Source organism: Micropterus dolomieu, linkage group LG23 (assembly GCF_021292245.1).
Source record: "Micropterus dolomieu isolate WLL.071019.BEF.003 ecotype Adirondacks linkage group LG23, ASM2129224v1, whole genome shotgun sequence".
Taxonomy (NCBI): Eukaryota; Metazoa; Chordata; class Actinopteri; order Centrarchiformes; family Centrarchidae; genus Micropterus; species Micropterus dolomieu.
This window is the reverse complement of record NC_060172.1, coordinates 35,257,802-35,270,712: the sequence shown is the minus strand read 5'-3', so window position 1 is coordinate 35,270,712 and position 12,911 is coordinate 35,257,802. Positions and strand designations below refer to the sequence as shown.

General features: G+C 41.2%; 1 protein-coding gene across 1 annotated transcript in view; it reads right to left on the bottom strand.

Moving 5' to 3' along the window:
* Positions 1–6,052: 6,052 nt before the first annotated feature.
* Positions 6,053–12,911, bottom strand: part of LOC123963796 (CXADR-like membrane protein) — a 61,584-nt gene continuing 54,725 nt past the window's right edge. The window contains exons 6-7 of the mRNA XM_046040842.1: positions 9,947–10,088; positions 6,053–7,513 (exon numbers count right to left, since the gene is read on the bottom strand). Of these exons, the coding sequence (XP_045896798.1) occupies positions 7,138–7,513; positions 9,947–10,088 (518 nt within the window). The 3' untranslated portion in view covers positions 6,053–7,137. The remainder of the gene's footprint in view (positions 7,514–9,946; positions 10,089–12,911) is intronic.

Sequence of the window (12,911 nt, the reverse complement as noted above, 5' to 3'; positions counted from 1 at the left end):
GGTGGTACACCCCAAAGACCGCACACCCAAACACAAGAAAAGCAATCTAGTGTATGGGGTCCAATGCAGTGAGGAATGCACAGACCTGTATATTGGGGAGACTAAACAACCACTACACAAACGCATGGCTCAACACAGAAGGGCCAACTCCTCAGGTCAAGACTCTGCAGTCTACTTACATCTGAAGGACAGAGGACACTCGTTTGAGGACCACCAGGTGCACATTTTAGACAGAGAAGATGGATGGTTTGAAAGAGGTGTCAAGGAAGCCATCTACACCCGGGTCGAGAAGCCGTCATTGAACCGAGGAGGGGGTCTACGCCACCACTTATCCCCCACTTACAATGTTGTCCTTTCATCACTTCCCAGGAAACTCAACAAACGTAACCTATTGGCCTCAGGTGAAGATAGCAACGATGGTCGTTCAGTCTTGGCCACCAGTACTCCTAAAGACTGTAATGACTGTCATTACAGCAAACAGGAACACTAACGAACCAGCAGTATCTCTGACCCTGGCAAACGACCCCACTAAGGTTAAATAGCTGAGTTTCCCTGCCAGTCAGTCAGAACTGAAGAAGTCCTTTGGATGAGGGACGAAACGTCTTCCAGTACCTTCAACCAAGTTGCCCTTGACTTTAACCTTCGTTGGATAACTATGACCTGGATGACCGAGAATCTTCATAGACAAATCGTAACACCCAGGTTTCTCACCACCATGGTTTGAGTGATGTTTGAGGAGTCAATTTGTAGTGTGATGTTATGGTGGATAGATTGCTGGAATGACCAAGAGTTTAGTCTTAGAGAGGTTTAGTTGAAGGTGGCAAGCCTTCATCCATGCAGATATGTCCGTGAGACAGTCCGTGAGACAGTGGATCGCCAGGGGTTAGGGTTAGGGAAGGATAGGTAGAGTTGCGTATTGTATGCATAGCAGTGGTAAGAGAAGCCGTGTAAGCGAATGATCTGCCCCAGTGAGGTGGTGTAAATTGAGAAGAGAAGGGGCCTTAGCACTGAGCCTTAGGGCACCCCTGTGGAGAGGCAGTGGGAGGAGGATAATTGTCCTTGCCACAAAACATTGTCGAAAGTGGTCGATAGTTCTCAACTTGAGTTGGGTCAAGTGAGGGCTTTTTGAGCAAGGGTGTAACCCGAGCCTTTTTGAAAGTGTTCAGAAAGCTTCCTGAAGTCAGAGAAATATTTATCACATGAGTGACTGTCGGGACCGCGGTAAGAGATATGTCTTCGAGGAGATTCATAGGAATTGGGTCACGTAGTTGGATGGCTACGAGTCAAGAGTTGTGATACTTCGCTCTCTGTGAGAGGAGTAAATGACGAGAGTGAAGAACCACCTACCTGGAAGGGCAGAGGAAAGTAGGACTGCTACAATGGTTGAGTTTGAATGTTTCACAGAACTGGCTAGTTATAGCTGCTGAAGAAGGCAGCAAAGGTATCAGCAGACAAGTTTGTGGGCGGTGGAAGAGGATTTAGTAGCGTTTTAAAAGTGTAGGGCTGTACATATCAATTATTTTTCAAGTCGATTAATCAAACGATTATTTTTTCGATTAGTCGATTAATATAACGACTAATTTTGTTTATTCTAAAGAAAGAAAAGTTGGCTAATACTCGATTAACAAACCAGTTTATCCAAAATAAATATCAAAAACATGTCTAATCAATAAATCTATATTTTATTCAATCATCCTGATGAAGCACATTAGAATAATGACAATAGTAGCAAATCTTAAGATTAATCAAATTTCCACGTCACTGACTAATTAGGCTGTTTTACTTAAAACTTTAATGCAGTATGATAATCAAATGTAGTGGTGCATCAGTGAACACCTGAAAGGACTCACAGACTGTACAGACAGTCACAGATCGTCTGTACTGTTAGTTTCAGCTGTTTTCTCGCTCATACGTGGCCGTTAAATACACAGAAAATATGAAACGGCCGAACATTATATGACATGCAGTGTAACGTTACGTTACCATGACAGCAGCGGGGCAGAAATTACTTTTAACATGAAGGCAATAAACATTTTAATAGACTACATGTCCTTATGCTCATAATGTGCCGTGCTTGTGTGGCGACAGAAAGTAAACACAATTTGCGAGACAAAGTGCTCCGGGATACTTTCGTTTCACGTGTTCATTCTGCTTCACATACTGTATTTGTGGACAGCAGTTGTGCTGCAGTGAAGCTGTTTCCAGTTCACAGAGCTCACATAGCAGCACGTTGTTGAGTGTCTGTCTTAAATACTCCCAAACTTTTGACAGTCGAATACGCGGTCATGTAGCTGGAGCTTGTCCGGGGGAATCCCACACCGGATGCAGCGACATGTCGATGACGTCGATTACGTTGACGAATCGCCCCAGCACTATAAAAGTGGAAAATAATTTCCTTGAGTCAGTGGCACTGCTTATTCTGTCATTATAGAACGCAGTTTTGGCAGCACTGATGCTTGTTGAGAAGGAGGATAGGAGCAATTGGTCTGCAGGGGTCTTTGGTTTTTTCGCCATTTTCTTTCAGCCGCTCTGAGATCAGTATGGAGCCCACGGATGGTATCAGTTTGCCACGGGTGGGGCTGGTTTGGGCGAGCAGGCTTGGTGAATAGAGGACACAGGCTATCCAGGCACGAGCTTGGTGTAGAGCACAGAGATTGTGTGGCATCGTTGACCTCAAGTGAGGAAAATGTGTTGAGGGAAGGTAGAGCTGAAGCTACCACTGAGGCAAAGTGAGCGGGAGACAGGTTGCGGAGGTGTGGGTGTGAGACCAACGGTGTTGGAACAATGGGCTTTTCCTGTAGGCATACCGTGAACTGAATGAAATAGTGGTCTGACACAAGTAGAGGTGTGACTGTTAGTCACCCTGTGCACAGTTTCAGACAAGAACGAGGTCAAGCACCTTGGCAGCTTTGTGGGTCGGGGGGCTGAGAACCCGTGTTATTACAGGATGATAAAAGTAACTAGTTAAGTTACTCGTTGCTTTACTATAGTACTTTCACTACTACCCTCCCCTCCCGCTCAAACAAAGCAGTCTTTCCCAACTTTTTAACTAATACCATATTCATAAGAGCAGGCAGTAGTATGGTTTTTACAGAACATAAAAATTTAGCAAGTAAATCCCGACTTTTGAACTACCGTTTTTCTGCACATGTATTTATACGAGCAGTATTCAGTATTTTTACAAAACGTTATGTCACCACTCTCTCCCGACGAGTCCTAGCATCACTGGCAGTAATGACCAGAGTTTCTTTCTGCAAGTTTCATGTTGCTGTGCTGCTTCAGCAGATGCTTCAATAAATTAATTGTAGAATTGTTCGCAGCTTTTTCTGGTCGCACAAAGTTTACAATGATTGACAATGTTCTTTGCCTCTTAGACTGTGACACAACAATATTGATACTTACAGCTGTGGAAAGCAGGCCTCTCTCCCTCGTTCTCCATTCTTCCTTTAGCTTTTTGGCAGCTGACTTGAACAACATAAGGTCCAGTGCTACTGACCTGCAGCGCAGTCACTCATTCACATCAAAGATGATGCGTTTGGTAACTCAGTAACGCAGCGTCACTTGGATTAGTAACTAATAATATTACTGTTAGTTACTGGGAAAAGTAATATTATTAATGCCCAACACTGTTGGCTGTGGCTCAGCGGCCAGTTGTCCAACTACCAGAAGGTCAGGTCTGACTTCTCCAGTCTGTATGTGGAAGCATCCTTGGGCCAGATACTGGACATCAAATTGCTCTCCATTGGTATGTGAATTTGTACAAAATGCATATTTCTGTTTCAGTTCAATTCAAGACCTTTATTTGTCCCCGCGGGGCGATTAGTTTTGCAAAGAATTTGACATACAGTACATGACAACAATGACAACAACATCGATTAAAAATACAGGGTCAGACAAATGGGTAAATAAATACCACAACATTAAAAGTTTAAATTCAAGTATGCCTTATGTGCAGACGTTACCTATTCTTTACAGAGTTAAGCAGAGAGATAGCAGACGGTACGAAGGAGAATTTATGTCTATTTGTTGTGGCTGGTGGCTGTCTGAAGTGGGATCCAGAAGGCAGCATCTTACATTCTGCATGCAGGGGGTGAGAACTATCAGACATGATGGATTCTACCTTTTTTTTAATGTGATGTAGTGTAAAAGTGCTTTGAGTGTGGTCAGTATACCTGTCAACCCTCCTGTTTTAACTAGATGGCAGTATTGTCACATATATAGTAAACAAGAGAGTAAATTCATGAATGGACAATTAATTTAGCCACATGGAAACCAAAATGTAAAGAATATTTATGAATTTACCATTATATTTATTATTTTATATGCTTTGAGGCAAAAAAGAACAAACTTTGTATCTGTAACATGCCTATAACAATCATTCATCAACCTTTATTGGAGGATTTTATCCCATAGATTTATTTTAGCTTTACACTGTGTACATGTTAGGAACTCTCGAGGCATGACATTGCATATATATTTAATGGTGTTTATTTCCGGTTGGACTGGACATGAATGGAGATATGAGCCTTCTTTTTGCTGCAGAATAAAAGATTGAAAATGTGATGCTTTTATATGTTTAATTCCAAAAAACTTCCAGTGGAACAGAGCATTTTGATCTTAAACTAATCTCAGGATGAACAAGCTCGGCAGCGCGTTTGACTCGTTTACTTGTGATTTTAACTGATCCCTGAGGATGAAATAAAAATTAGTCATGCCCTGCAATGGCTTTAAGTATTAAATAATCTACCCAACCTCACTGCTGAGAGAGTGAAAGTTCAAACCCAACCTACTTTCTCACCTCTGCAAAGCTTGTCAATCACGGCTTGAAGTGGGGGTAAATGTTGGATAGATAGAAAATGATTGGAAAGTTACATTAATGGTCGGATACAGCCCCCCTCCCCTTTCAACATCTGAAAGGTGTGGGTGCACAGGTTTCTGTAGACTATTTGCCCATTTGACAAGAAGAACTGATTCAGTACACTGGCCCTTTAACTAGGCCGTTAAGTTGTAGGCAAACTGCAAATACTCAAGGGATCGGGAGACAGAGTGCAAGTGGCTCAGTCAGTGGAGTGCTCTCCCCATGTGCAAGGCTTATATCAGCCTGGGGCCCTTTGCAGCATGTCTTCATCTTTCTCCCTTATTTCTTACTTCTCTCACGCCTGTCCAAATAAAGGCTAAAAAGCCTTAATAATAGCAATAGCAATACTAGTACTTTGATGGTTATAACACAAAAATCTGCTGTGGAAATTTATTTCTCTTCAAGTATTTTGAGTGATGAGTTGGATTATGTCTAGTTGTGATGGGACATCTAATCCTTTCGTGGTTTGATCCAATTTGGAGCTCTCAGCTTACCTTTGCTAAATGTGTGGTCATGGGGAAAGAGGGAAATATTCACTATTGCTAATGTTCTATAAAGTATAGTTCAAGTATTACTGATTGTTTATTTTATCAAAAAACTTACATAAGTTCCAGGTAACATAAATTACATCAAGAAGAAACTTCCCTCTTGTGGTATCTAGTTATCTAGCAGATGGTTTTGCCTCAAGTGCTTTGACACACCAAAGCTATTTAGTGAGTAATCTTGCAATGACCTTACCGATTAGTCTATGGAACAGCTCCAGAGTTTTATTGGCTATGGGAAAGAGCTGTTTGTGTTTCTGAATATTTATTGTACTGTCCTAAGTCACACGAAGAGGATATGTAAAATCTAACCTTCAATGTATAGGAGGATCGGGTTTGCTGCAGTATTTATTTTCTCGTGTGCACCTATCTGTTGACTATAGCTGGTATGCAGTAGATCAGATAAAAATTGAGGTCTCTCCCCAAGCCTACATTAACTCTGATTAGTGTCATGCTCCTTGTGAAAGACAACTAACTAACAATGTGGTGTACTGTTAATAGTACTGTATATGTTTGATTATTACACTGGGCATTTAGTATATGACCAAAGGCACTCTTTGGGGATCATTATTTAGGTTCTTAGTATTAAGAGTGCAGAAGGTGAGATAATTTTGTTTATATTTAAATAATTAAACAAGTCATATAAAAGTAATTTAAATTCAAAAGAAATATTTTAATATGGGAGAGTTTGACTTCAAGTTTGACAACACTGTACATAACACAATTTAATTTAGCATTAACAGTCGTAGAGTTTTTCATTCTTGGATTAAAAAAGAAGGTATACTACACACAAAACAGGCTAATATAAATAAATAAAATGAAAACCATCACAATCACCACCACTTTCTTAATAGGGCATCTGTTTAACCCTGAAACAAAATTTTAAAATATCAGTACTTCATTATCCTGTAAATTGACATTTCAGGTATGAATAGTATGAACATGATGTATCCTGTATGAATCTACTCTGAAACTACTGAAAATGGGAAGTTATCTCCACATTTGCACATGTACGCTATTTTCCTTCCATGTCCAATGTCCATGTTACGGTGTGTGACACAGGTATTGATGGATATATGAAGTGTCAGAGCCATTCATCCTATTTATATATTATAAAAATTGAATTTTATCAGTTCAGTCATAGGTGCAGGGAATTAATTTTTTATTAATTAATTTGCAACAGGTGTAAAGTGGTTTACTGTATGTAGGAAGGCGTTCAAGATTGTTAAAAACTACTGTCAAAGACGTTTGTCTCTTTTTCTTGTTCTCTTATGAACTAATCTAACCTTTTCAGATGTATCAATGAGCAGTCTGTTGTCTTCTGCAAAAAGAATGAAGTTGTGATTTAATGTCCTCATTTTATCCACTGTAAGTCTTTACACTTTCTGTACACTTTCGATTTCCCCTCATTGTGTCACCCTCGTGGTTTATGCAATCTTCTTCTTCCATTAGCAACCAACTGCTGCTTCAGTTTCAACACCTCCTTGTCTTTCAAAATAATAGACCATAAAACCCTACTGTCATCAAACAACACCATAGGAAGCTTGATCCTATATTGTTAGTGTGAAGCAGAGATTCTCCAAGAGTTAAGTTGCTGAAAGTATCCATCAGATTGCGATTGGTGGGAATTTATCTGAATAATATAACTGGATCTTTATCAGACTCTAACTCTTGGATTTAGGTGGTTGCCATGTCCTAAGGGACATTGATCTTGTCCCCTGTGTGATTACATATCTTCTACACAGTCTGGAAGGCCTTCATTTGGGTAGGGATCACAACAGAAGTGGCCTCCAAGCAGCTCAGGTTCCCAGAACTAAGTTTAGGTGGAGGGCTGGGCTGGGAATTGGAGGTAGATGTGGAGGTGGGTGTAGAATGTGGTCCAGGAGTCTTGGGAACTGTCTGATTGTAGCTAGGTGGAGATTGAGAGAAGGTAGAGGCTTGGCAGTTTTTCTTGAGAGGTGCCACAGTAGGAACACAGGTTCCTTGGCCTTGGAGCCCCATGTTGTGCACCATGGACTGGGTGGAGGAGGTGCCTGAGCGAGAGCTGCCAGAGTGGGATGAGGAGAGGGAGTTGGGCTTGACCAGTTTAGCTTTGGGAGCTTCTGCATCCTCCCTGAAATGAGAACATGGTTGCATGACTTCAAAGAGTGCCCTCAACACATCAAATTAATTTAATTTACTAGTAGAGTAAAATTGAAATTGGCGTGGACAAATTGTTACTAACACTGCATAGATGAATTCATTAAATTTTTTATGAGTAAAGTGGATGTTAATCTTAATTTATATCCATTACATGAAAAATCTCAAATTATGGCTTTACTACTTAGCTGGTGACACCAAAAATATGTTTGCTTTCAACCCCACAAGGCTGCATTATAATTCCTCACACTTATAAATTGCAGTATACAACAATATAAAAACAGAAAAAAAGTTTTATAACAACAAATACCTGTGTAATGTAAAGAAAGAACTGTAGAACTGAAACTGAAAAGTTCTGGTTTTCTACTTCTTTAACATTGTTGGTGTCAGAGTCCTACAGTTCACTCTAGGGCTGAACAATTTGGGGGAAAAATCTAATTGCAATTTTTCTGCCAGATATTGCGATTATGATTCGATTTGCAATATTTTTTATTGAAGTTTAGCTAAAGTTCACTATTCACTGTCAGTCTATTTTTGACGGAAGCCACATCAAGCAGCACCGAGCAGATGAACCAGGCAGGAAGTCAGACACAGAAGAGAAGAGAATCCAGACGATTTTCAAAATAAAACACCCGTTGCAGACTCCTGATCGTAGTTAAACAATAAACACAGTTAAAACAGACAAAAAAAGAAACAATTTAATTACATCGCCTACTTAACCATAGTCGAAGCACAAAAGTCAAGGATAACTGAACAAATAAGCAAAATCTGAACAAGGGCAACATGCTCTTATTCTGAAATGCTCCATGTGGATATGTAACGTTAGCCTGCAGAGAGCGGAATAAGCTCAAAGAGAGCTGTTTTTCGTAGTTGAAGCACACAAAATGACAAATTAACAACACATTAACAACGTATAGGCTAAACGCTCCGCTGCCGAAACACTTCAGTGTGAGTTGACGCTGGACAAAACCGCAGCACAGCCGCTGCCTGTGTCGGTTCGGCTGGTGCCATTAACCCACGTTTTCCTTTAGTTTCATTTGTTGTTGTAAAATGTACACGCCCTGTGCCCGCTCTGATTGGTGAGTAGCACTGTATTGCAGCATTCAGATCAAGCGTGAATTTGTACTGGCATGAGTACATTCTGCAGTGTGCTGCAAGTGTTCACACACAAGGCGAGAAGGCGATTTTAACGCAATAACGTGAATAAACACAACTTGCCATTACTACAACTGTATGAACCCAAAGTAAACATTTTGCTGTGATTAAATAGCAATAAATGTATTAAACTGATGCCGAAATAACATGATGCAGATTTGTTAAACATATGAATTCATGCTTTGTCAGGTCTGCCAGCAAGATAGCAGGACAGCAACTTCTAAATTGTTTGTTTTCTGAATGGAGTTTGGATTGATCAGGGCTATGCCATGGTAACTTGGTCACAGTAAAGTACAATGATAGCTGGAATAAAGTTACAGACACATGTTTTCTGAACTCACCAGGTAGTTCAACCTCCTCGCTTTCTATTCTCCAAGTAATGTCCAGTTTTGTCCAGTTTTTATATAAATATGAAGTCTTGGTCCGACAGAGCTAACGACGCTAACAACAACACTGGAACCGAATGTGCACGGAAGCTAGCTGCTGAGAAACTCCAGTGAAGATAAATCAATGTTGAAATCCCAAAAACTAAAGTAAAAAGCTAATTTAATAAAAGCAGTTAACTCCTCCCGCGAGTAACGGCGTAGTTGTCAGAGCAGATTCCGACCAACTACGGGTGTTTATTTCTCCATTGGTTGCAGCGCTGCTCCCTGCTCCTCTCCCCCAAGTTTAGCAGCTCTCAGCCGGCCAGCAGATTTTCAATCCCCCGCTCTGCCTGGCCCTCTCCTGAAGCCTCGGTGACATACGGACAATCTCAACACTGATAGGCTATCGCGACTCAGCGTCATGCAACTTCTTCACATGAGTTGAATATTTTCGACTCAAGCAAATTCCTTTGCGTTGCCGGCCCCGGCCACTTCGCGAAAGGAAATTGCGGCTCTACGCGTCTTTGCATTGACTTTGTATGTAAACTCACCGCCCCAAACGCTCGCTTCGCTATTGGTCTGAAAGCACTATAACAGGAGGCGCTGGGCGCTTGTGATTGGCCAGCAGATCTGTCACATAAGGATGACAACGGAATTTAAACGTTCAGCCCTTGTTCACTCCTTTTAATGTACTATATATTAGTTACATTAGTTGAATATTAGTGCTAAATTAGGTGGCATCTGAGACCAGGATTAACTTCTGAAGATGGTATAGTGACAAACATTGCTGATTACGTTTCTTTATGATGACACTCTAAGAATTCAGATTGGGGTTATGACTGCATGTGTGATTATGACTGGCGGAGAAAGTTTCTCTCCATCCCCACCTGATTTCATTTGGGGTCTCCTCTTCTTCATATTTCTTCATCGCTTTTTTTCGGAACACCAACCAGATGATGAGAATGATGAGGAGGACTCCACAGGACACACCAACCACTGCTCCCGCTACCACACCTATCCCCCTAACATCTACACACATGAGAACACACAAACGTCACAAAACATACACACAAAGAGTTGTGTAAGAAAGACTATACTGTTCTGACCTGAGAAAAAAAACTGTCCCTTAATTCTGCAGCCACTAGGTGGTGCTTATTCGATTTTGCATAATATGGATATGTGAAGCAAATGTCTGGTGTGTCAACACGTGCTGACGTACTGCGGTAAGCGTGTTGATTAATTTCCGTTTCTGGTGCATGTGTGTTGGTAGCGTGTTTTGCTACTCTTGCTAAATAAAAAGTGACTGCTGTTTAATGTCATAGTTGTTTTCAACTGGCTTCTCCCTCTCGCTCTCCTACTTTCTCCTGCTCGGTGTGTCAGATGTTCAGTTACTCCTCTGCCTCCTTTAGCGGTAATGGTACATGTAATAAGTGTAGTTTATTTGTAGACATGGAGGCGAGGCTCAGTGATTTAGAAGTCCGGCTCCGCACCTTGGTAGATCAGTCTTTAGCTACTGTAGCTAGCCAGTCCCCGGTAGTTGGTGCGGAACGGCCTGAGTTAGCCTCTGGTAGCCGTCCCCCGGCATCTCCTGAGCAGCTGGGAACAGATTTTCCCCACTCAGCGACACACCCGCTGAGAAACCAACTCTGATCATTGGCAGCTCTATTTTGAGAAACGGGAAGTTAGCGAAGCCAGCGGCCATAGTTAAGTGCATCCCTGGGGCCATTGAGTCTTATTTGAAACTGCTGGCTAAGGATAAACGTAAATACAGTAAGATTGTTATTCACGTCGGCAGTAATAACTCCCGGTTACGCCAATCGGAGGTCACTAAGATTAATGTTGAGTCGGTGTGCACATATGCAAAAACAATGTCGGACACCGTAGTTTTCTCTGGACCCCTGCCAAATCTGACCAGTGATGACATGTATAGCCGCATGTCGTCATTCCGCCGCTAGTTGTCGAGGTGGTGTCCAGCAAATGATGTGGGCTTTGTTGATCATTGGCAGACTTTCTGGGGAAGACCTGGTCTGATCCGGAGAGACGGCATCCCTCCCACTTGGGAAGGAGCAGCTCTCATTTCTAGAAATCTGGCCAAGTTATTAGTGGACCAAATCCATGACAACCCAGAGTTGAGACCAGGAGGCAGAGTCGCAGTCTAACACACTTCTCTGCTCCTCCATTTCAGGAGTTACCTAGTCAAAATCCTATAGTGACGGTGTCTGTCCCCCAACCATCGAAATTATTGAAATCAAATAAAAACCTTGTAAATATTAAAACCACAAGAGCAATAGTGCAAACGAATAGGAGAGTTAAATGTGGACTCTTAAAAATCAGATCTCTTTCTTCTAAAGGTGTACTAGTAAATGAACTAATATCAGATTATGATATTGATTTATTTTGTCTTACTGAAACCTGGCTGGGTGATGGAGAATATGTTAGCCTAAATGAATCCACCCCTCCCAGTCAGATTAATACTCACATTCCTCGAGGCACAGGCCGAGGAGGTGGAGTTGCAGCTATCTTCGACTCTAGCCTACTAATCAGCTCTAAACCTAAACTAAACTATAACTCATTTGAAAGCCTTGCTCTTAGTCTTTCACACCCAAGTTGGAAATCACTGCAACCAATTATTTTTGTTATAGTGTACCGAGCACCTGGCCCGTACTCTGAATTCTTATCTGAGTTTTTGTCAACTTTAGTCCTTAAAACGGACAAAGTTATCACTGTAGGGGATTTTAATATTCATGTGGATGTTGAGAATGACAGCTTCAGTACTGCGTTTATCTCTGTTAGATTCCATCGGCTTCTCTCAGAGTGTTCATGAACCGACTCACTGTTTTAACCACACCCTCGACCTTGTTCTGGTGTATGGTATTGAAATTGAATATTTAATAGTGTTCCCACAGAATCCCTCTTTATCTGACCACTGTTTGATAACTTTTGAGTTTGTATTGCTGAACTACACGTCATTAGGCAAAAATTTCTATACAAGATGTCTGTCTGATAGTGCTGTAGCTAAATTTAAGGATGCGATTCCATCAGCTCTAAATTCATTATCAAGTCACAAAGTAACAGAGGACTCATATGCTAATTTCAGTCCCTCCCAAATCGATCATCTTATTGATTGTGCTGCCGGCTCGCTGCGAATGACACTCGACTCTGTTGCCCCTCTAAAAAAGAAAATAATAAAACAAAGACGGTTAGCTCCATGGTATAATACTGAAACTCGCAAATTAAAGCAAATATCACCAAACTGGACAATTCTCATTTAATTTGTCATTAAATAGATAGAAGGCCAGAATGCCAGAGCAGCGTACTACTCGTCATTAATAGAGGAAAATAGGAACAACCCCAGGTTTCTTTTCAGCACTGTAGCCAGGCTGACAGAGAGTCACAGCTCTATTGAGCCAAGTATTCCCATAGCTCTCAGTAGTTACGACTTCATGAGCTTCTTTAATGATAAAATTCTAACTATTAGAAACAAAATTCACCAAGACCTGCCCTTAACTGGCACCGACTTATCTCTAAACACAGGAACCTTAGAAACAGCTGTAAAACCAGATATATGTTTAGACTGTTTTGCTTCCCTCAATCTTTACCAACTAACTTCAATAATTTCTTCATCTAAACCATCAACCTGCCTCTTAGACCCCATCCCTACTAGGCTGCTTAAAGATGTTTTACCCTTAGTCAGCACTTCTATACTAGATATGATCAATCTATCTTTATCAACAGGCTATGTACCACAGTACTTTAAAGTAGCTGTAATTAAACCTCTTCTGAAAAAGCCCAAACTTGATCCGGATGTTTTATCAAACTATAGACCTATATCTAACCTTCCATTTCTCTCTA